General features: G+C 40.4%; 1 protein-coding gene across 1 annotated transcript; it reads left to right on the top strand.

The window, feature by feature from the left end:
- The first annotated feature begins 15,584 nt into the window (after window positions 1-15,584).
- Window positions 15,585-25,354, top strand: SPRY3 (sprouty RTK signaling antagonist 3). Its single transcript, XM_005227651.5, has 2 exons — window positions 15,585-15,923; window positions 21,382-25,354. Exon 2 carries the CDS (start codon window positions 21,485-21,487, stop codon window positions 22,349-22,351), a length of 867 nt encoding a protein of 288 aa, XP_005227708.1. The 5' UTR covers window positions 15,585-15,923; window positions 21,382-21,484; the 3' UTR covers window positions 22,352-25,354.
- Window positions 25,355-25,693: the final 339 nt, after the last annotated feature.

The following is a 25,693-nucleotide window of genomic DNA, read 5'->3' as shown; positions in this document are numbered from 1 at the left end:
AGAAGGGGGAAAAGTGAAAACAGTGACAGCTTTTATTTTCTTGAGCTCCAAAATCACTGTGGATGGTGACTTCAGCCATGAAATTAAAAGACACTTATTCCTTGGAAGGAAAGTTATGACCAATTTAGATAGCATATTAAAAAGCAGAGACATTACTTTGCCAACAAAGGTCTGTCTAGTCAAGGCTATGGTTTTTCCAGTGGTCATGTATGGATGTGAGAGTTGGACTGTGAAGAAAGCTGAGCACTGAAGAATTGATGCTTAAAGCATCAATCAAAGTTTTGAAGAACTGAAGAATATGCTATCTAAATTGGTCATAACTTTCCTTCCAACTTTTCCTTCCTTCATTTCATGGCTGCAGTCACCATCTGCAGTGATTCTGGAGATGGTCAACACCAAAATCAGATTGATTATATTCTTTGCAGCCAAAGATGGAGAAGCTCTATACAGTCAGCAAAAACAAGACCAGGAGCTGATTGTGGCTCAGATCATGAACTCTTTATTGCCAAATTCAGACTTAAATTGAAGAAAGTCGGGAAAACCACTAAACCATTCAGATATGACCTAAATCAAATCCCTTATGATTATACAGTGGAAGTGAGAAATAGATTTAAGGGACTAGATCTGATAGATAGAGTGCCTGATTAACTATGGAATGAGGTTCGTGACGTTGTACAGGAGACAGGGATCAAGACCATCCCCATGGAAAAAAAATGCAAAAAAGCAAAATGGCTGTCTAGTGAGGCCTTACAAACAGCTAGGAAAAGAAGAGAAGTGAAAAGCAAAGGAGAAAAGGAAAGATATAAGCATTTGAATGCAGAGTTCCAAAGAATAGCAAGGAGAGATAAGAAAGTCTTCCTCAGTGATCAATGCAAGGAAATAAAGGAAAACAACAGAATGGGAAAGACTAGAGATCTCTTCAAGAAAATCAGGGGTACCAAGGGAACATTTAGTGCAAAGAAAGCTAAGCACCAAATAATTAATTCTTTGGAACTGTGGTGTTGGAGAAGACTCTTGAGAGTCCCTCAGACTGCAAGGAGATCAAACCAGTCAATCCTAAAGTAAAACAGTCCTGAATAGTCATTGGGAGGACTGATGCTTAAGCTGAAGCTCCAATACTTTGGCCACCTGATGAAAAGAGAGCTGACTCATTAGAAAAGACCCTGATGCTGGGACAGGTTGAGGTCAGGAGGAGAAAGGGGCAACAGAGTATGAGATGGTTGGATGGCATCCAGACTCAATGGACAAGAGTTTGAGCAAACTCTGTGAGATAGAGAAGGACATGGGAGCCTGGCATGCTGCAGTCCATGGGGTGGCAAAGAATTGGTCACAACTTACCCACTGAACAACAAAGAATGTATATATGTCTATATGCCTATCCTTATGCTAGTACCACGTTATCTTAGTATAGTTTCTTATATTACTATAGTTTATGAAGATTTGAAATCAGAAATATTGAGTACTCTTATTTTGTTCTTTCTTTTTGAGATTGTTTTTGCTATTCTATGCCCCTTGCCTTTTCATATAAATTTTAGGATTTGCTCAATGATTTTTGTGAAAAATCCAACTGGAATTTTGATAGGGATTGTATTGCATCTCTAGATTACTATCTTAACAATGCTAAGTCTTCTGATGCATGAACCTGGAATGTGTTTCCATTTATTTACATCTTCTTTAGTTACTTTCAACAATATTTTGTACTTTTCAACATACAAGTCTTATACTTCTTTTGTTGAATTTAATTCTAAGTGTTTTATCTTTTATGATGCTATTGTAAATGAAATTTTCTTAATTTCATTTTCAGATTGTTTATCGCTAGGGTACAGAAATACACTTTTTTGTATATTGATTTTATATCTGGCCATCTAACTGAATATATGTGTCTCTCTGTGTATTTTAGACAGATAAATTGCTCAGGAAGTTTGTTACAAATAATAATCATTGGCTCTTGGGTAATAGCAGCAGAAATAACACAAGTCATTTGTATTGTTGAATGGCAATTCACTGTATGGATATAACCACTCCACCACTCATCCCCTGTAATGGATGCAGAGTGTGTAATATATGTCTAAAATTTGTTTGGGTCCTGATGAATTGACAGTCTAAGTGAAGGGTAAAGAGCTTATCAGTACCTGAAACTCAGAATTATAGTTCAAAATATGCAGTAAAAAGTGAAAGCAAAATCCTTTCCAATTCTTTCATGTTTCACTCCAATTTCTTTGAATTCCTTCACATTTTGCTTCAGTAAAAGCAAACGTTAATGAGAGTACAGTCATCTTGGTCAGCTGAAAGCTATTTTAGATGCAGTTCCCCTTCACATTCTAGACAGCATATTGAAAAGCAGAGACATCACTTTGCTGACAAAGGTCTGTATAGTCAAAGCTATGGTTTTTCCAGTAGTTATCTATAGATGTGAGAGTTGGACCGTAAAGCAGGCTGAGTGCTGAAGAATTGATACTTTCGAATTGTGGTGCTGGAGATTTTTGAGACTCCCTTGGACTACAAGGAGATCAAACCAGTCAATTCTAAAGGAAATCAACCCTGAATACTCATTGGAAAGACTGATGCTACCTGATGTGAAGAGCTGACTCGTTGGAAAAGACCCTGATGCTGGGAAAGATTGAGGGCAGAAGAGGGTGACAGAGGATGAGATGGTTGGATGGCATTATCAACTCAATGGGCATGAATTTGGGCTTTGGGAGATAGGGAAGGACAGGGAAGCCTGGTGTGCTGCAGTTCATGGGGTTGCAAAGAGTCGGACACAACTGAGTGACTGAACAACAACCCTTTCCATTCTAATTTCCCCCATAACTTCTCCCTCTTTAGAAGACATACAATAGACATTAATCCTATTATAGAGAAGTTGTATGGCATGGAAGTTAAGGGTGTGAGCTCTGGAGTCAGACTGCCTTGATTTAAATTCCATTTATGCCATGTATATTTGCTATTTGACCTTAGAGGTAACTTACCTTTATGTCTCTTGGCCTCAGTTGCCCCATACAAAGATGGGATGGTTTTAGTGCCTTACTTGGAGGAGTTTTATGAAGATTGTATATATAGAGTATTTAGAATTTACACTGTTCATGAGCAATAAATGCTACCATGTCCTTAATATTACATGTCAGTCAGTTGTCACATGAGGAAACAGAGATAGCTATCTTCAGCCTGTGAAGATTAAAAATAAGCAACGTATGTCATTTTAAACTTGGAGCATATGCATTCTCTTGGCCTATTGGGTGAGGGGATTACTAAGAGATTTTCTTTTTAAAAATTGGTGACATCAACGATACTGGATGCTTGGGGCTGGTGCACTGGGACGACCCAGAGGGAGGGTATGGGGAGGGAGGAGGGAGGAGGGTTCAGGATGGGGAACACAGGTATACCTGTGGCGGATTCATTTCGATATTTGGCAAAACTAATACGATATTGTAAAGTTTAAAAATAAAATAAAATTTAAAAAAAATTGGTGACATCAAGAGGAAAGCGCCCAGAGGAGATGGTGAAGAATACCAAGAAAGCAGAGAAGAGAAATAGGAAAGAAAAGATAGTTAGAAGGAGAAGAAACCAAGGAAGCCAATGAGAAGAAAGTAAGTAGTTCACAAGAGAGTGTATAACAAGAATAAGGTTCATCAAGATAAGGGAGAGAAAGAGAGAGAGAGACCTTGTAATACAGAGCTAAGAGCTTTAACAAAATTTAACAGAAAAGAAATCTTTGTTTGAAAGGAAGAGACTGACTATATTTAGTACTAGGTAGGATGTTAGTTCTGAAAATAAACTGCTCCCAGAACCGAATGTAATCTTCTGTGGTGTTGTCACCTGCAGCAGGCTGGTCACCCTGGTAGGGAAGTTTGGAACCTGGACATGTGGGCTACTTCGGAGCTCCTGACAATCACAAGGACTTGCCCCACTTTGTCTCTTTACCCCCTTTTAAAACATATGATAAATGTAGAGAAAAACGTTACATAGTTGAAGAAAGTGAAGTGTATGTTGGCATATATGTGGGTCAGTGAAGTGTCCTGCTAAGTACCAGAATCTAAACACTATGTGTTGTTGTTGTTCAGTCACTAAGTCATGTCTGACTCTCTGCAACACCATGGCCTGCAGCACCCCAGGCTTCTCTGTCCTTCACTATCTCCCAGAGTTTGCTCAAACTCACGACCATTGAGTCGGTGATGCCATCCAATCATCTCATCCTCTGCCACTCTCTTCTCCTTTTGCCTTCAGTCTTTCCCTTTTGCCATGTGGCCAGATGCTTGATACAATATTCACCACCTCCACAGTATACTTTTGGTAGATGAATGTGGATACAAGGGTCCAGTAGGAAGTATGATAAGCCATATAAAAAGATATACTTGAAACACACTATAAACTGCATCAAGGTAAATCCTGCGAAGATGCCATGTGTGTGCAACTTAGAGAGTTCACATAGAACATGCAGAAAGACAAAGATCAGAATACATTAGGAAAAGACAGAAATTTAAGGTACATTGGAGTATGCACACACACACACACACGCACACACACACACAGGTTGTTCTGGGAAAATATAGGTGACACTTTTCACTGAAATGGAAACAAAAACAGGAGAAAAAGGAATTTTGATGGAAGAAAATATAACTAGAGTTCAAAATTCTAACTTTCAATTCTATCTTCTAATCACTTTATCACTGCCACTCTTATTCTTGTCTTATCGGGACTTCTGCAATAGCCTCCTAACTGTTCTCCCTGCTTTCACCCTAAGCCCCTCTCCCAAATATATATTCCATAGGGAAGCTGGAGAGATCCTTTTAAAATTATGAGTCAGACTCTGTTACTCCCGTATATAATACCTTCTCAACATGTGAAAGGCTGCACATGCTCCAGCCCTCTGCTACCTTTCTAGTTTCATTTGCTACCAGCATCTCTTTACTCCTGCCACTCTAGGCATGCTGATATCCTTGCTTTTCCTAGAACATGCCAAGAACATTCTAGCATCAGGGATTTGCATTTACTCTTCCCTCTATGTGGGATATGCTCTCCTCATATAGCTGAATCGTTTGCTATCACTTTATTCAAGACTCAGTTCAAATGTCACCTAATGAAAGAGACTTTCATAACCTTTCCATAACCACCATACATAAAATAATAACCATCCTTACCTTCAATTATATTTTATGGATAAAAGAACATGATTGATGGAGTTGTTTGATAGGCTATTAGATATGTGGGTTTAGAATTCAGCTAGAAGATCTGGACCAGAGATGTAGACTTGGGAGTTTCCAACACTTCAGGCAAGGAAAACAGTCCAGAGGGAAGAGAAAGCATGGTACAATCAAGGACCATGTTGGGCTTTTTGAAAATGCAGATTCTCTGGGTCTCACCCAAGATCTCTTGAATAAGAATCTCTGGAGGTGAAGCTTATTTAGATTCCTGATTTATAGCCACTTTTAAGCTCAAAACCCATGTATAATATTATCTAGATTACCATTTAGATATTACATGCGTACCTTAAATGCAACATACTCAAATCTTATTTTTTAATGTTCCCTCTGTATCTCAGTAATTTGCACAATGCCATATCTAATAATTCATTAAGTATTTTTTATTCTATATTCTACCTATCAGGCTTCCCTGGTGGCTCAGAGACCCAGGTTTGAACCCTAGGTAGGGAAGATAACTTGGAGAAGGGAATGGCTACCCACTCCAGTATTCTTGCTTGGAGAATCCAATGAACAGAGAATCCTTGTAGGCTACAGTCCATGGGGTTGCAAAGAGTCAGACACGACTAAGCGAATAAGTGGATAAACACACCCACATTCTACCTATCATCCACTTTTCTTCATGTACACTGTCCTTACCTGGATTCAGGCCACAATCATGTCTCATTTGATTTAGTGACAGATTTTATCACATTTTATGTGTTTACATGTCCATTTACTCTACTAGACTGTAAATAATGAGAGGATAAGACCACTAATTTATTCATTCAACCCATATGTAATGAGGACCTACTACATGGCATGTTGTCACATTCATCTCTGTATCGATCAAGTATATTGCCTGACATTAACTAGGTGCTCAGTATGTTTGTTTTATTGAATTACATTGAAACTTACTATGTTATAGATGAGAAAAATAGAGCCTAGAGATGAAAAATGACCTGCCAAACAGCAGGTGAGAATACTGGAGTTTATATTTCCTTACTCAATCCAGTTTTCTTTTCCCCAGGACCACATTGTCTCTCCCTCCTACCTCTTCGTAAGTTGTTTTTCTCTCTCTGACTTTTCTGTATAATTGTCTCATGGTGATATTGCTCCTATACTTGTTTGTCAGCTTCAGTGGAAAAGAAAATAATTATGACCATCCCTATAAGTTTCATGGTTAAGAATTTCAGTTTACTTGGCATTGCTTACTTATTCTGGCCTTCATCACTGTTGAATCAGGATGAAGATAGGTCAGCTTTTCATCTGGCACTTCTAAAGAGCTCCCCTTGATTCTGGTCGAGTGTGGATAGAGCTGGTTTCATACAGGACTTGCAAGTTCTCAACAGGTTTGAGCTGTATTCTGGGAAAAGAGAATGAGGAAGGTCTTTCAGAATTTGTGCAGAGCAGATGTTTTATGCAGATAAAATAAGAGAGAATGTGTTATAGGCTGAGAGAACTTCTTATTTGATTGGGTTTATGGATTAAGACTCTGATAATGATTATGGCATCATATGCGAACCCATGGACTGTAGCCTACCAGGCTCCTCTGTCCATGGGGTTTTTCAGACAAGAATACTGGAGTGGGTTGCCATTTCCTTCTTCAGGAGATCTTCCTGACCCAGGGACTGAACCCAGGTCTCCTGCATTGTAGGCAGATGCTTTACCATCTGAGCCACCAGGGAAGTCATGATAATGATAATCATATGATAATGATAATGGCATCACTGACTCAATGGACAAGAGTTTGGGTAAACTCTGGGAGTTGGTGATGGACAGGGAGGCCTGGTGTGCTGCAGTCCATGGGGTCGCAAAGAGTCGGACATGACTGAGCAACTGAACTGAACTGACTGAACGATTATTTTAGGCACTCTATTGGACTGTCATACAAAGATTTTTAGATATAATGTATTTCACTCACTACAATTATTTGTCAAAGTTGAATTGTTTCCATTATTTTTTAAAGGGGATATAGTTGCTTTACACCCCTTAATGGATCACAGCCTTGTCGTGGTGAAGGGGTTTGTGTAACTCAGTAAAGCTGTGAGCCTTGCTGTTCAGGGCCAACCAAGTCAGACAGGTCACTGCGAGGCATCCTGACACTTCACAGAACTCCTGGTGAAGAGTTCTGAAAAACGTGGTCCACTGAAGGAGGAAATGGCAAACTACTCCAGTATTCTTGCCTCGAGAACTCCATGGGCAATAGGAAAAGGTTAAAAGATATGACACTGGAAGATGAGCCCCCCAGGTCAGAAAGTGTCCACTATGCTACTGGGCAAGAGCAGAGGGCAATTACTAATGACTCCAGAAAGAATGAAGAGGCCGGGCCAAAGCCGAAATGACACTCGGTAGTGGATGTGTCTGGTGGTGAAAGTAAAATGTGAAGTGGTAAATAACAATATTGCATAGGAGCCAGGAAGGTTAGGTCCATGAATCAAGGTAAATTGAACATGGTCAAGCAGGAGATGGCAAGGTTGAACATCGACATCTTAGGAATCAATAAACAAAATGGACACGGGAATGGGTGAATTTAATTCAGATGACCATTATATCTACTAGTGTGGGCAAGAATCCCTTAGAAGAAAGCCCATACTCCTACTATAAAGAGTAGCCCTCATAGTCAACAAGAGTCCAAAATGCAGTACTTGGGTGTAGTCTCAAAAACGACAGAATGATCTTGGTTCCTTTCCAAGGAAAACCACTCAAAATCACAGTAATCCAACCCTATGCCCCAAGCACTGATGCCAAAGAACCTGAAGTTGACCCATTCTATGAAGACCTACATGACTTTCTAGAAGAAATTTTTTTCTTGGGTTCCAAAATCACTATGGATGGTGGCTGCAGCTTGTTCCTTGTAAGGAAAGCTATGACAAATCTAGACAATATATTCAAAAGAAAATACATCATTTTGCCAACAAAGGTCCGTGTAGTCAAAGCTATGATTTTTCCAGGAGTCGTGTAGGGATGTAAGAGCTGGAAATAAAGAAGGCCAAACGCTGAAGAATTGATGCTTTTGAATTGTGGTGCTGGAGATGACTCTTGAGAGTCTCTTGGACAGCAAGGAGATCAAACCCGTCAAACCTAAAGGAAATAAACCCTGAATATTAATTGGAAGGACTGATGCTGAAGCTGAAGCTCCAGTACTTTGGCCACCTGTTTCAAAGAGCCAACTCATTGGAAAAGACTCTGATGCTGGGGAAAATTGAGGGCAGGAGGAGAAGGGGGTGACTGAGGAGGAGATGGTTGGATGGCATCACCTACTCAATGGACATGAATTTGGGCAAACTCTGGAAGATAGTGAAGGACAGGGAAGCCTAGTATGTTGCAGTCTAAGTGGTCACAAAGAGTTGGATACAAATTAGTGACTGAACAACAACAAAAGTTGCTTTACAATGTTGTGTTGGTTTCTGCTCTACAATGAAATGAATCAGCTATATGTATACATATACCCCCTTCCTTTGGACCTCTCTCCCTTCCACCTCCCCTCAATCCACCTTTCTCAGTCATTACAGAATGCCAAGCTGAGTTCCCTTGCTAGATAGCAGCTTCCCACTAGCTACCTATTTTATACATGGTAGTATATGTATCGGAGAAGGCAATGGCGCCCCACTCCAGTACTCTTGCCTGGAAAATCCCATGGACGGAGGAGCCTGGTAGGCTGCAGTCCATGGGGTCGCTGAAGGTCGGACACGACTGAGCGACTTCACTTTCACTTTTCACTTTCATGCATTGGAGAAGGAAATGGCAACCCACTCCAGTGTTCTTGCCTGAAGAACCCCAGGGACGGCGGAGCCTGGTGGGCTGCCATCTATGAGGTCGCACAGAGTCAGACACGACTGAAGTGACTTAGCAGCAGTGTATATATGTCAAAGTTACTCTCCTAATTCATCCCCACCCCTCATCCTTGTTCACATGTCCATTCACCATGTCTGCATCTCTCTTCCTGCCTGCAAATAGCTTCATCTGTACTGTTTTTCTAGATTCCACATATATGTTCATATATGATATTTATTTTTCTCTTTCTGACTTAACCTCACTCTTTATGACAGACCCTAGGTCCATCTAGGTCTCTACAAATGACCTAATTTTGTTCCTTTTCATGGCTGAGTAATATTCCATTGTATATATGTACCACACCTTCTTTATCCATTCCTCTGTTGATGGACCTCTAGGCTGCTTCCATGTCCTGGCTATTATAAACAGTGCTGCAGTGAATGTGGAAGCACATGTATATTTTTGAATTATGGTTTTCTTGGGGTGTATGCCCAGGAGTGGGATTGCTGGGTCATATGGTAGTTCTATTTTTAGTTTTTTAAGGAACCTCCATACTGTTCTTCATAGTGGCTATACCAATTTACATTTCCACCAACAGTATAGGAGTGTTCCTTTTCTCCACATCCTCTCCAGCATTTATTGTTTGCAGATTTTTTGATGATTACCATTTTGACTGGTGTGAGGTAATACCTCATTCTAGTTTTAATCTGCATTTCTCTAGTAATTAGTGATATTGAGCATCTTCTCATGTGCCTCTTGGCCATTTGTGTGTCTTCTTTGGAGAAATGTCTTTTTAGGTCTTCCACCATGTTTTGATTGGGTTGTTTCTTTCTCTGTCTTATTTATTTATTTTTTGGGGGGATATTGAGCTGCATGAGATGTTTGTATATTTTGGAGATTAACACCTTGTCAGTTGTTTCATTTGCAAATATGTTCTCCCATTCTGATGGTTTTCTTTTCATCTTGCTTATGGTTTTCTTTGCTGTGCAAAAGTGTTAAAGTTTAATTAAGTCCTATTTGTTTATTTTTAGTTTTAGTTTTATTACTCTAGGAGGTGAATCAAAAAGATCTGCAATAATTGCTGCAATTTATGTCAAAGAGTTTTCTTATATTTTTCTCTAGGGGTTTTATAGTGTCCAGCCTTGTATTTAGGTCTTTAATCCATTTTGAGTTTATTCAGACTGTCTTTTCTCCATTGTATATTCTTGCCTCCTTTGTCAAAGATTAGGTGACCATAGGTGGGTGGCTTTATCTCTGGACTTTACTTGCTATAATTTAATAAAATTTAAATAAGCTCAGTACATTTACAAATATGAATAAAATACGTAGGTGGCACCTTCTAGAGAAAATTTCTGCTCCTAACTTCTTCAGGTTATGAGTATAGGGGAACCTCTTAGGGTAGTTCATAAACATGTTGCTTTCACACCTTTGTATCTTTGTTCATTCTGTTATCTCTGCTTGCAATGATTTTTTTACCACTTTATTTTTTAACTGAACAATAATTGCTTTACAGAGTTTTGTTGTTTTCTGTCAAATATCAACAAGAATCAGCCATAGGTACACCCATGTCCCCTCCCTCCCCTCTCCCTCCCCATCCAACCCTTGTGGATTGTCACAGATTTTAAATTATTCTCTTATTTATTAAATATTTTCTGAGCATCTACTCTATGCCAGACATTATGCTAAGTTTGAGAGATTCAGTGATGTTTCTTTTTGCAGGCCATCCTCTTGGCTTTTGTACATGCTATTCCCTCTGGCTGTAATGGCTGTCTCATCCATTAAATTTATAGTTAAACATTATCTTTTTAAGGAAGTGTTCCATAGCCTCCATAATACTGGATTAGGTGTGTTTCTTCTCTGCTCCCTATCATAGCACTTACCATCCTTTATTACATTTGTCTACTTGGTATCTTTCCTACTGAATTATGAGTCACTTGAGAGCAAGGGTTCATTTATTAATTATATATTAATTAATATATAGCATTTGTCATTGTTGTTCATGGCTCAGTTGTGTCCAACTCTCTGAGACCCCATGGACTGCAGCAGGCCAGGCCTCCCTGCCCATCACCAATTCCTGGAGTTTACTCAAACTCATGTCCATTGAGTCAGTGATGCCATCCAACCATCTCATCCTCTGTCATCCCCTTCTTCTCCTACCTTCAATCTTTCCCAGCATCAGGGTCTTTTCCAATGAGTTGGCTCTTTGCATCAGGTAGTCAAAGTATTAGAGCTTCAGCATCAGTTCTTCCAATGAATATTCAGGGTTGATTTCTTTTAGGATTGACTCATTTTATCTCCTTGCTGTCCAAGGGACTCTCAAGAGTCTTCTCCAGCACTACAGTTAAAAAACATCAGTTCTTCAGTGCTCAGCCTTCTTTATATATATAGCATAATATCTTCATTAACAATATAGTTAATACATTTATTTTAAATATTAATTCATTACTATATCTTTACTCTGTGGTCCTATAATAAGGCAACAATGAAAACAGCTGAGATGATTTAAACTTCTCACCTTTTAGGTGAGTCACTCATTATCTAAGTGCTGGTGGTTCAAAAACTAAATTTTCTTCCCTTATGGAGTTGACATTCAAGTGGTTGGGAGAGATGTTTACTCTGTGTCAGACACTGTTCTAAGCATTTTACATGTTTTAATCCATTTAATTCTCACAACAACCCTATGAGGTATATTTATAAATTGTACCAATTTTACAAATGAAAAACCAAGGCCCAAAGTTATTAAGTAACTTGGTCAAGGTTACACAACTGGCAAGTTGCAGACCAGAGATTTGATTTAGGTCAACCCACTCCGGAACTTAGAATCTTAATCGCTAGACCGTGAAACCCTCTCATGTACAAATCTCTTCAAGGACTTTTGCTCTAAGCATTCTAAATTACTTGGTATCCCTGAATATTCTGTTGTTATGTATTCTGTTGCCTTTGACTATTTTGTTCGCTCTTCCTGAAATGCCTCCTTAACTCATATCCTGTAGACCTTAGCCTAGAAATCATTCACTTTAGAAAAATCCTTGCTTAATCACCTCTCTCCCCAAAAGGCCAGTTCGGTATCCGTCCTCTTCTTTATCATCCTTAATTATAATGTCTTGTCTCCCATTCTAGAAAGTAATTTCTTTTATTGTAAACAAAATGTTTATCATATTTTTCTTTGCTGATACATCCCCACCCCAGGGCCTGGCACATTGTTCACACAATTAGTGCTTACTGAATGAATAAATGACTTTTGGAAACATATATGAATATTTTTATTTGTGCTTTAGGCTCTTATGTTTCTAAATTACTTGTGGTTTCATTATTTTTGATAATATATCAGGACAGTACAATTTTTTAATAGAAATCAACGTTGGGGTATTACAAAATTCACTATGTGATACCTGACAACTTATTTTACAAACTTGTTAGATTCAGGGTATTTCAGAAGATATACTTTCTTAGCTCTTTTGTTAATATTGTGTTTTTCAGGAAATATGTTTTGACAGATTCATTGAGTTGTCCAAGACCATACAGCTAGCTAGTGACAGTGTTGGGCCTAGAAGCGAACAGGTCTGCTATTTCCCAGTCTCATGCCTTTTTTCTTTTTATAGACACCTTACTGACCTTAATTTGGTTCCAGTGGAATTTGGAGATACTATCTCAGCACAGGTCAACTCATCTATTCTAAAAGGAAGTGATTTTCAAAAAATAAATAACTAATGTTAAAGTATTCCAGACAAAGCACTCCCCTCTCCAAATATTGTCCTTATTGCTATGTTTTAGAAATCTCCAATTATAGTTTTATAGTGAATTAACCACATCTTTTCACACTTTATAGCAACTATTTGTTCAGATTATTTGTAATATGAGAGTTCATTCAAAAAAGTTTTTGAAAGAAGGAAGAGTATATCTAACAGAGTATACTGAATAATGAGGACAGGACATAGTTAGAAGTGTTGTATAAGTTACAAATATAAAAATAAATTAGGGTATCAGTAAAAACTACCATAGGGCTTTAGAGCACAAAGGAGCTTTAATAGTCAGAGAAGGAGTCACAGAGGAACTAAGACCTGAAGGTAGAAAATGAATATATATAATCCATGTGGAGGATACATATGAAAAGCTGGACTAGGGGTAGCCATGTGAATTGATATCTGAAAAGAGTGAAACATTCAACTTGTCTTATGTTAAGATATGTTGAGGAGAGAAGTGGAATGTATATAGTTGGAGAATAACTTGATTGACAGGCAAAGTAATTTAGACTTAATGCTCTAGGAATTAGAAATAAGTTTTTTGAACAAAAGCATAGAGTGTGACAATAAGCCACATTTAAGGAAGATATATTTGGCACATATCTGTTCAACTGTAAAGCTGGACTTAAAAAAAGGCTTCAAATTAAAATAATCTCTTGCCTATCCTACAGGATACATTAGTGAGAACAATTTCTAAATACTCATATCTACTGCTCTTTGAACACTTAGCTATGCCAGACACATGACAAAACTTTTAAATTCAAGAGTCTGTTTAATCTATAGGAAACAGCACAATCTTGTGAAGTAGGAAATACTGTTATCTCTATTTTAAAGATGAAGAAACAGGGTCCGGAGAGGTGAATTGATTTTCCCAAAGTCAGATAGCTCACAAATTGAGGAGCAAAAATGTGAACTCTGATCTGTTCGACCTGAATCTAGTTAGTACAGCTATTGCACGTAGCTGACATGCAGTAAATAACTGTTTAGTAAATGGATGAATGAACATATCTGGAAATCTATCCTTTTCTGCTGATGAATCTACGTATTTATTAGTTTAATGGTTTTTGTGATCTTGATAAGTGTAGGTCAATGTTAAAAGTAAGGAAGAGGGTTGAACTACAAAAGAGAAGAATTTACACAGGAAAATGTCTTCACTGGAATTTCTGATTGGGTAGAGATGTGGATTTGGTTAGAAATGTGTGTATCTATTTATATATATACACACACATAAACTCATATATATGTATGTATGCGTGCACACACACACATACATACACATGAACGGAACAGTTTGGAGAACCTTTGACACTGCTACGTGCACATGCAGACCCACACGATTTCTTTTGTTTTCTTAACCCTCCTGAGAGGGTATAAATAATGTCAGAGCTTAAAAGGGACTTTAGCAATTTCCCAATCAGATACCCTCATGTAAATGTAGAGATTGGGGCACTAGAGGGGAAAGTAAATTGCAAAGGTCACACAAGGAGTTAGAGTAAGATTAAGAATTTGAGTTTCCTAACTCACAGTTTGTTTTACTCTGAACTGTCGCCATTCACCATCTCAATTTTATAGATGGGGTAACCAAAGTATCCTAAGAATGTCGATGGTCAAGCTCCTGCTACTTGTCCATTGAAGCAGGACTTGAAATCAGATCTATTTTAAATATGAGGCTTGCTTTCATTCAAGTGCTTCTGTCTGCATGCCCAGGAGGAAGACATTTTCCTATTGAATTAAATATGCACTGAGGATCATTTCCAGAAAGCTTTGTCCTTCACTTGAAGAGAAAATGGCCAAAACTTCATTATTTTCTGGAGCCTGGCAGTCCCAAGGAGGCCCCCTGAAGGCAGGAATTTGGTCTTCCTTATTGAATCCACAATACCAAGCACAAAAGATGGCACTGACAAATATTTGCTGGATATCTAACATACTCAACCCAGAAAGGGAAAGGAATGGTTCCTCAATGGATGATGGATGGATAATCATTATTAGTGCTCAAAAAATGGGAACGAATGTGCAAAAGAGGTGGGAGAGACCCTGAAACAAAGGGGAAGTGCAGTCTCTCCAGCTGAAGCTGTGATCACTCAATCAGGGCTGAAAGGTTTGATAGGACCGCAATTGGCAGAGATATTAAATGAGGACTCCTTAAAATTGTTCCTCTCCGCCCCACCCCCACTCCCCTTTAAATCCTGTTTCAGTCATTACCCAGGGACCGGATACAGAAATTCCTATGGGGAGTTCTAATGGGTCGATTCAATTTCAGCTGGGATGACGCCACTTAGGCAAGCATTAAGAGCTATAGCTCCGGGAAAGCAAATTGGGGGGGGGCGGTGGAGGCTGGGGAGTGGGGAGGGGCGGAGAGAGAGGCTCTAACAAGGAGCATTAAATCTCTCCCCTCCCATCCTCCCGTATAACCCATTCACAAGACCTCGAGAAAATGTCTACATTCACAAAACAGCGGGCTCGCTGAGCAAGCTGCACACACACTGCGATCTCATCCCCCCTTCCTCCCGCCTCCAACCACCCCGCCGCTCATCTCTCTGCGGACGCTCTACCCACGCCCCCGAAGCTACACAAATCATCGGACCCTAGCGGTATCTCTTGCTCTGTCGAGAGACCCCGGGTCTCCCACCGCAGTTGCTGCGGCTTCGGTTCAGCTGTCAGATGGGAAGGGAGACCGAGGCGGAGGCATCAGGGGAGGAGGAGGAGGGAAGAGAGAGGAGGGAAGGGGGAGGGGCGGGGGAGGGGAAGAGAAGGGGAAGGAAAAGGCTGGAGGAGGGGAAAAAAAAGGAGGAGGAGGAGGAGGAGAAGGAGGAGGAGAAAGAGGCGGGGGAGGACGGGGAGGAGAAATAGGAGGAGGAGAAAGAGGAGGAGGTGAACAACTTACCCTGCTGAGCTTTCTTTGGGGAATACGTGCATCAGGATTGAGATCTGCATGGAAAATCTACACAAAGTATCTGCCACTACAAGTCCGACTCTCCTCCTCAGCGCCACCTTCTCTCTCTCTCTCTCTCTTTTCCCCTTCCTCCCTTTCCCTTTTCTGTGCTGTGTCAGAAAGCCCGAGACAGAACTATCTCTGTTTCTGGCTCCACTGCCAGGGAAGGAGTTTTCATTCAGACTTTCCGAAAAGAGGTGGAGAAACCTAAAGACTCGGGAGAAGAAGAGGTCCTTTGAGCCAGATGGACCATGAGTTCGGCTTCTCTCAGCATGGCTCAGACCTTGCTTCAAGGTAAGCTGAGCGATGAGCTCCTCAAGACCTCAGAATCCTTTCTATGCAATGCACAGATTGCCATTCATTCCCGTCATCGTGCATGTGTGTATCTCTCTCTCTGTGTGTGTGTGTGTGTGTGTGTGAGAGAGAGAGAGAGAGAGAGAGAGCGTGTCTGTGCACGCGCACAAGCTCAAGCGCATGGATGAAATAAAATGAAAACCGTTCAACTGAGATTTCAATGAAACAGCCCCTTGCAGAAAACTATCCATGTTAGACATGGCTAAATCGAAAGGGAACTTCGAAATCACTCTTCCTACAGCCCCGATGTCAATGGAATTTCTAGGCTGTTGACCTTAAGGTGAATTGTGGGGCTTGCCTAAGCCCTGGGTAGCGCAGCCTAACCACCCAAGCTGAGAACATAGGGGGAACCCGTGCTGAGGCCAGTCTGGCTGCCCAGCGGGCATCCTGTCAGTGCAGGGCTAGTCTCCGATTGGCTCACAAGTCTGGGCTGTGCATCGCTCAGATTTCATCACATCACCTTGCTCTGGGTAGAAATGGTGCAAGCTGACACGGCATAACCCCCTACTTACATTGAGTCAGAGCAAGGATTTAGAAACCTTTGGATCCAGGCCGGGGTGTGTGTGCACATGTCTCTGTGTGGCATATGGAAATTTTGTCCACAGTGAGAATCTGTCAGCATATCTGGTTAGCCAGTAGACGTTTGATAGGACCTAGGGCCGTGGTGCACACTCCTTTCCATTTGTCTAATGATCATTGCCACTAGCCTCAGTATGCTGCAAACCCATGTTTGATGAATGGAAAACAGACCTTGAACTCTTAAATGGAAAATCTATTTTGAAATGCAAACTATTGTTGCTTTTCTGGGTGCATTAAAGCGTCACTGTAATATAATTTGGCTATACCAGGTATTAAATCATGTTCCCAACAAGTCAGCTGCATACATACATACAGGTAAGGCACAGGCTAGCTTTTTATCCCCAGAGAAGTATTAATCCTGTTCCCTAAACGTCTAAATAAAAATTTCTAAGACTTTGGTGTACCATTCTATCCATTTTGGCCTTTTGTTTGTGTTCTGTTTTAGGTCTCTCTAGCTGAGAAACAATCTAGTTAGTGAGTGATCTGGGTGACTTGGAGTCAGAGTTGAGAAGTTGAGTTAGTGGGGAAGTAAAGAACCTGAGGGAAAGGGCACCAATTCTTCATGAAAGACTTCTGAGGCAGAGGAATACAACCAGCAAACCCAGCATAAAAATTTAGAGCATAAGGACAAGAAAGGACTTTTCAAACCTTCCTTTAATACCCCTCCTCATTTTGCAGATGAAGAAACAGGCCTGGAACAGAAGTCACTTGCCCACAGTCACCCAGAACTCAGTTTCCTGTCTCTTATAAAAGAATTTGGGGCTTAAAGAAAGATTCCTACTTCTTAAATGAAGAACTAGCATTTTCTTCAGGATTAGAAGTCTGTGAATTCACTTGATATTACAAGTTTTCCTTGTAATATCACTATACTAAAACACCCCTATCTTTAAAAAGGCAAGCTCTTACAACTGCAAGACCCTCTGGTTGGAAATAAACTGCTGTGTGTCTTAATGAAACTGAAGGTAATGAATAGGACTAGGGTAGCAAAGTGACAAGTTAAGAGTTAAATGTGGTGAGAACCTGGCAGCTCCAACAAGATGTATGTGGTAGGAGGGAGGCCCACTCAGTGGCTGAGAGGTTAGTAATGTAAACTATATACAACTTGGTATTTGTCAGGGGGGAGTGCTTTGATAGAGATGCAAATGCTTTTGCACAGAGAGGGATTTTGAGAGAGCAGACTTTGGAACAGTAGAACTAAGAAAACACAGAAAGCCATAGCAGAAATCCCCCCTATGTTTGCTTTCGGTTATTCTGAGAACGAGTGTATATAACAGCAGAGCACAGAAAAAAAAAAAAGCAACACACCCCAGAGCCGTTACACAGTAAGGTACAAAACAGCATTGAACCCATAGGAACAGGAGAAAACAGGAGCCAGCCTTCTCTTCTCCCTTCTTCCTTGAAATCGAGCTTGAGTCATACCATATCAGAAAGGATTTATCACCCAAATCAAAAGCCTCTTAAAGGGGTTAGCATAGAAGAGCTTTAGCTAGGAAAGTTTGCAACTTTAGTCTCAACATGGCAGCTTTTCAGTTCCAGGGAGAAAAGACATTTTTCTTTCATTAACAAACAGCATTTCTTGAATGAATTTAGCTTTCGAGTACCCACGTTCGCATAAGAAAAGACATTTCTGTTTAGGTTGAACATAGCAAATTTCAGGGCTACAGAAACACTGTTGAGAAAGCTATGAGCACCTGGCCAGAGGGACCGAGATGGGAGTGGGTTTACAATGCATCATTCATTACTGCAGAGGCACTACGTGACAGAAATCACTAGATCCCATCCATGTGCAGCCAAGACTTGTAATCACCTTGGCTCCTAGTTCATAATATGTGATATGTATATTCTCTCTCTCACTTCATAGAATATGGAATTGACCTGCAACACAGTCCATTGCTTCACTGTTGCTGCTCACAATGAATGGCCCTTTAATGAGTGGGTTTCTGAATCCTAAACATGCAGGCAGTAGTAGTAGTTTTTCATCTAATCTGTGGGCTGCAGCAGTCCTCCTGTCTATTTGTTTCTCCACTCCACCCCGCCCCCACTTACCTTCCCCTCCAGTATCTATTTCAGTTCATCCTGTTAGCCAGATCGGATTCAGCACATCCGGAATGGCAAACAATTTATTGTCATGCAATACTGGTTTATCCTCCTCAATACCCTGATTTTACCCAGGTCCTACTGCCCACCATATTGCAGATCTTCCACTCTTCATTCTCAGAAAGATTTTATAGAGCAGGAAGAAACCTTCTGAGTTCATCTTGTCAATCCCCTTATCTGGAAGCAAGACAGTAGTAGTTCATCATCCCAGACTGATGCCCAAAGCTTCCTTTAATCACCCAACCAAGTATCTGAACTCTCCAGTCTTGTAGCAGTCTAATCAATATCCAAATACACTCTCTTAACCTAAACACCGTATACCCTTTTGCTGCCAAGATAGAATCCCCTCATGGTTCTGAATCATTTCTATTATGACCTAAATTCCTCCAAGCTTAGCTTCCAACCTTCTGGGCAAATCTCTGAGATATCTAGTAACATCCTTGGAATCCCATATGATTATCTCCTGTAATGTTAAGACCTTGAATGCTTTCCTTTGAGTTATTGATCCTTGGAATTTCCAGTATGTTCAAATCTAGTTTCCTTTGGGAAATCAGTGACTCTAAAATGCATCCAGTGTATGCATTATTCTTTATACAGTGTAAAGGGCTTGAAAGGCCCCACACATTATTTATCTCATCAATGGGGAATACATTTATTTCTTATACAGTTGTCAAAAGACTCTTCCCAATCCAAGACTCTTAGATCCACACACTCTGCAAGCTGGCTGAACACTGTGTCTTTGTTTATTTGGGTGTTCAAATGAAAACTACCTGTTCCTTTCTAATGCTGGGACTGTGAGTCTTAACAAAAGTACAGCAAAGGTAGGGGTGTAAGACTTCAGGGGGGCTGTGAGTCCAACCCATTTTGCTTTTGAATGCCCTGGTAAACAAGGGCATGTTGCCCAGTTTACCCTCAAGGGCTGAAGATGCAGAAGGTATGAAGAGAATTCTTTTGTCCAATTGTATAGTTATATAATTACAGACCGTAGTGGGGCAGAGTCCTTCAAAATCACCTAGGCCACCCCTATAATTATATAGATAGTGGAACTGAGGCCCCAAAGAAGTAAGTGATTTGACAAAGGTTGCATATTTGAGTCTTAGAATCTCCATAGTGTTTATCTTCATTTTCTTATGCTGTATTGAGTAACACTGAAACAAGTAGCTAAAAAGTGAAATTATAGTCAGACTGGTTTTTTGATGTGATGTGGCAGAAAAGTTATTTTTAACCAAACTAAATCTTCTTTTTAAAAAATGAGCAGATGCAAATTCAACTAAATAGGTTTGCTTTGGGATATAACCTCAAAAGGCAATGAATCCGATTGTATTATTAGCCACTGAGTCCTATATGAGCTACATCTTTTTTTTTCCTTGCTATTGAGCTTTGGGCACATTTCAGTGTCATGCTTGCTTGCTTATGGAAACCTAATCAAGCACTATCCTCTGTCACTTGTTCCTTTCTATTACTCATTCAAGCTTTCCATCCCATATAGTAGTGTGAGTAATCGATCTCTTTTGAGGAGGCCTGAAATCTGATGGATTTCAAATATATACTTTATTCATGCTAGTGTTTCCTAGGTCCTAATGTCTCCAAGATGAGTCTTAGATTTTTGTTTAGGTTTCCTTTTTAGGCTGGTCCGTCTTCCAGATGGTGCAAAACAATAATCTACGGTTGGAACAGTATTTTCCTCATGGTCATCATTATCAGTACCAGGCTCAATCGAATCAGGAGAGAATATATTTTCCAGATATTCAGCTTAGGTTAAATTTTGTATAAAAGCATTGCTGTTCTTTATGAAGCCAGTTTATTATATAAGGTAAAGATAGAGAAAAGCAGTCCAAGCAGATTCTGCCTAATAAATCCCATCAGTATAGACTTGACTTAGGGTCGTAATAAGAACAATTACAGGTGATATTTGAATTAATTCAGGTCTCTTCTTTTATGGTTCCCCATCACTAGGGTTACTCCTGCGTATACAAAAGTTTGATTCTGGAGTCATGCCGCCATTTAAAAGAATTACTTCCTCAATCAATTAAAGCAGCTTATGAAGTGAGGAGAACTGCAAGATGATTAGTCTTGGATTTTTTATATTCTTAGGAAGCCTTTTTTCCCATTATTCTATAGATAGTCTAATTTCTGCCCTCTGTGTCTTTGCCATATCTCTGCTATTAATATTATTGGGTCTTGCTTGCTTGCTTGCCTATATTCATTGAATCACAGTGTCCTTTATCATTTGTTTATTTATGCTTATAAATTTCATTGAAAAGAAAGCTTTGATTATATATATATATATATATATATATATATATATATATATATATATATTGGGTTGGCCAAAAAATTCATTTGGGTTTTTCTGTAAAATCTCAAAATGTGACCTTTGCATTTGATAGTTTTATTAGAATTTTGATGCTCAAGGCCTAGATTTTTCAGTTAGGAAACATCTGAATGAGCTAACTGCTCCTATGACTCTAGTCATATGATGAAATACAAAAGGAATCCACAATCAGATCTTTGCTCCCAATGTGCTTTATAGTCTGGATGAGAAGACCAGACATGCCTGTAAAAAAAAAATGGATGAGGTCAATTACAGAATCAGGGAGTAACATGAAGACTAAAGTGATTTAAGGTAGTGCTGGGGACAGGGGCTTGAGCTTTGTTGGTTTCCTGCAAGGTACTTATGCCTATGTGTTCTTATTTATTGTTTTTATTCTTTCTCTCCTAGGATTTTCTGATGTGCCCTAAGACCCATGTAACTATAAGGGCTCTTTATCACCATAAGTGCCAGCCTGACCCAAAACCACTCACAACTCAAGAATCGAGGCAAAATGGATGCTGCAGTGACAGATGATTTCCAACAAATTCTGCCCATTGAACAGCTGCGCTCTACTCACGCTAGCAATGATTATGTGGACCGTCCTCCAGTTCCCTGTAAACAGGCCCTCTCCAGTCCTTCCCTTATCGTGCAAACCCACAAATCTGATTGGTCCCTGGCTACCATGCCCACTGCTCTGCCCCGCAGTCTCAGCCAGTGCCATCAGTTGCAGCCCTTGCCTCAGCATTTGAGCCAGTCTAGCATTGCCAGCTCAATGTCCCATAGTACCACTGCCTCTGATCAAAGGCTCTTGGCCAGCATCACGCCCTCACCTTCAGGCCAGTCCATCATCCGAACCCAGCCTGGAACCGGAGCCCACCCAAAGGCTGACGGTGCTCTGAAAGGAGAAGCTGAGCACTCTGCCATGCACCCCAGTGAGCACCTCTTCATCTGTGAGGAGTGTGGGCGCTGCAAGTGTGTCCTCTGTACAGCAGCTCGCCCTCTCCCCGCTTGCTGGCTATGCAACCAGCGTTGCCTTTGCTCTGCTGAGAGCCTCTTAGATTATGGCACTTGTCTCTGCTGTGTTAAGGGCCTCTTCTACCACTGTTCCACTGACGATGAAGACAACTGCGCCGATGAGCCCTGCTCCTGTGGGCCTGGCTCTTGCTTCGTCCGCTGGGCAGCCATGAGCCTCATCTCCCTCTTCTTACCCTGCCTGTGCTGCTACCTGCCTACCCGTGGATGCCTCCATCTGTGCCAGCAGGGCTATGATAGTCTCAGGCGACCAGGCTGCCGTTGTAAGAGGCACACCAACACTGTGTGCAGAAAAATCTCTTCTGGTAGTGCGCCCTTCCCCAAGGCCCAGGAAAAGTCTGTATGACCTTCCTACCAAGGGGATCCAGAGCTTTCTCCTAGCCCCTGTCAGTAAAGCATAGGCCTCATCTTTGAAGAAGGGGATGATGAGGAAAGTAGCCAAAATTAGGGCTCACCAGTTTTGTTCCTGCAGTGTCAGGGGAATGGCTAAGTACATCCTGGCACAGGATGCCTTGTTCTTTCTCACAGTATCTATCCCACTCCCCCTAAATCTTTTTATACCCTACCATCTCAGCCTTTATGGCTGTCATGGCCAATTCAGGTGATGTAGAAGCATGAGGATTTGGACACTGAGGGCTGACAGAGCCAGCAATGTGGAGGTTTAGGGGCTCCCCAACATGATACCTCTCGATGCAGGCTCTGAGCATCACTCTGCTTTCCACAGTGCCTTTGGAAGCTTTCCTGTTAGATGGTTTTCACAGGTCCATGTGGAACAGTGTTCAATATTCCAGGGAATCTGACCCCTTCTCCCTGTTTACTGCCCTTCTCTTGTTTGTCTTTTCTCTCTCTCATTTCCTCCCCTTCTTGTGTTAACTCTGTTTTGTACTCCTTTCCACTTCATTCTCGCCCTCTCTAATTCTAACTTTCCTCTCTTTTTTTTTCTCTCCCTACCTTCTCCTTCCTTCCTTCTCTCTCTGACTAATCCTTTCTCTGCAGGTATTTCTATTGTGTTCCATCAGTTTTATGTCTTCTCTTGCCTGTTTCTCTAACACGTCAAGAAGTGCTGTTTTTTTCCATCGGTGTTTCCTTTGACACCAAACTTTGCTATGTTATACTATTTACTAATTTTTATTAAGTGAAATTGATTACTGTAATGAACTGATCACTAGCAATAGTGTGTGTGCACTCATAACCACACTCACCAGTTTATGAGCATATGAGGCAAACTTAGCTTCTATTTCCAGGTTTAATGAGTTGAAGTTTTACTCCCTTTCCCAATAATCACCAGATTCCACTAGCATGCTGAGTAGGATAGTAAACCAGGATGCTCGTAACTTTGTATGTCTGACCCAAGTGCCAAAGGCAGACGTGCTTTATAGCTAAATGAACAAAGCAAAGGATATTACAGAGGTCTGTTCTTTCTTAGAAGCTAACTGCCCTGAGACTGCATGGCTCAGGCCTTAATAATGGACATAAAAAGTCATAAAACTTTAGAGCTGGGAGGAATCTTAACTGTTAATCTAGTTCAATGCCCTTATTTTACAGATGGGAAAACTGAGGCCTAGAATTAGGAAGAGATTTGCCCAAGGTCGCACACAGAGTTCATAGAGTTGGGCCTGGAATACAGGCCTTCTGACTCCTGGTTCAATATTCTCTACACTGCACCACATTAAGTCATGGAAAATTTCTCCTAGGACTCTATTAACAATGACAGAAAGCCATACCCATTCAGTCTTCAGGAATCATGCCAACCTGGTGTGGTGGTCTTTATGTGGGGCATAGTGGGTAGCTAACTTCATTTCAGTTGTCAAGGCTTCCCCCAGTGGACATCACCTTTGGCTCTGTCATCTTACAGAAGCTCAAGTGTGGAAAAGAAAAGCTTAAGGAAGCCCTAATTAAGCTGTATCTTCGCCATTGCACCTACCCTTTGCTGCACACACTGTGCTTGCTGTTGGCTTTGTCTGCAATGGCAGTTGCCTGAGAACCTAAATTTCAGCAACAGTGAAAAACTGAGATGAAAGATGTATAATGCAGAGAACTGACTTCTGTTAAAAAAAAAAAATACTAAGAGCCTGTGCTATGATTCGCCTTCAATGGGAAAAGGCTGCAGTGGTGATGGCAGGCTCTTAAGGACTGCTGTTAAAAGACAAGAATTAGATAACAGTTTCCCTCTGTCAGTGAATCCAAAATTCACTAAGGAATTCAAAGATGAAGGGCACTTGCTTGAAACCAAGGTGCTCCAACTTAGTTTGAGACTTCCAGACTCTCTATATCATCATCTCTTTTAAAGTGTGCATGGATATGTATTACAGCGTGGAAAGGTGGGGAGAAATGTATAGTCCTACACAGGGGGAAGGAAAAGGGAACACTTTGATGTCCCCTTCTTGGCTATATACTGTAGAAATATGTGCCACTCAGTCTTCGTTGGTTCTGAATCTTCCTGAAGTGTACTGACATTTGAGCTGCAGAGACCCTCACCTTCACTTTCACCTCCTCTTATAGAATTGCTTTGCTCTATTTTTGTATATATAAATATGTTATTGATGATTATTAATAATGTTAATGATATTGCTGCAAATGGTGCCATATACAAGGTTTGGCTTCTTGGAACATTTATAAACCCAAACCACCTCTTCTGTTGCTTTCAAGTCCTTCCATTTTAAGTAACTTCTTTTTATCTTCCAAGTCTGCCTGATTGACCTTTGAACTTATCTACACCTAAAAGCTGGGCCCAGTTCTCTGGGTCACACTGGATGGTGATGAATAGCAACACACATTTCTCTTCGCTTCTGCCTGAAATTTGCTTAAAGCTGAGATATATAAGGATTCTATGACACTAGTGCTTTGTTCTTGGAGCTAAAGTTAGTCTATTGATGTTTGCTTATTAGTTTCAGGGTCCAACATAACACAAGTCCCTTCTCCTTGATAGCTAGCTCCTTGATATCTCAATCCTGCAGTCCTTACTCAGGCAAATTGTGCACTGCCAGAGGGGCCCTGGGCTTTGCCATACACCCAGAGGAGCTCTTCTCAGTGTATTTCTAAATGGCCTTACACTTGGTAGAAGGAACTGGAGGATTATTCAAATGTAGTTGCAATCTGCAGTCTGCTGAATTAGGGCTTTCATTTGCGTCCAAGTTGGCCTGATATGGACTGCATCTGGTTTACGTATAGATGGGTCCTGCTGGGGTATGCACACGGACATGTGAGTGAGTGTGCATATGTAGCCCTTCAGTGATATATATATACATATATTTACATATACATATGTAAATATATATTCACACAACTCTATATATTTTAATGTATCACATGTATATTTAAAATATATACGAAAGAACTCTAAATCCTACAGAGAGGCTCTGTTTTCATTATTTTTATACTTTGTGTCATGTACTGTATAAACAGGAATATTTAGAGGGTGTTTCCTGCTTAGCATTTTTTTGCAGTTAAATCATCTATTATCCCCTAAATCTATTGCTTTCCACATATTGGTCCCTTGATACATTTCATATGGCTTTAGCCAAGAGCCTTTTTTTTTTTTTTTTTTGGTTCTAGCCCATCTTTCATCATCACAATAGCTAAAATAAATATAGTGAACACTTGCATAGTGCTTACTCTGTGCTAAGCACTATTTCAAGCACATTGCCTATTTAGCTCATTTAATCCTCAAGACAACTCTACAATGTAT

Source organism: Bos taurus, chromosome X, assembly GCF_002263795.3.
Source record: "Bos taurus isolate L1 Dominette 01449 registration number 42190680 breed Hereford chromosome X, ARS-UCD2.0, whole genome shotgun sequence".
NCBI classification, from domain to species: domain Eukaryota; kingdom Metazoa; phylum Chordata; class Mammalia; order Artiodactyla; family Bovidae; genus Bos; species Bos taurus.
Note: the sequence above shows the minus strand (reverse complement) of the source record. Positions and strands in the feature narration are given on the sequence as shown.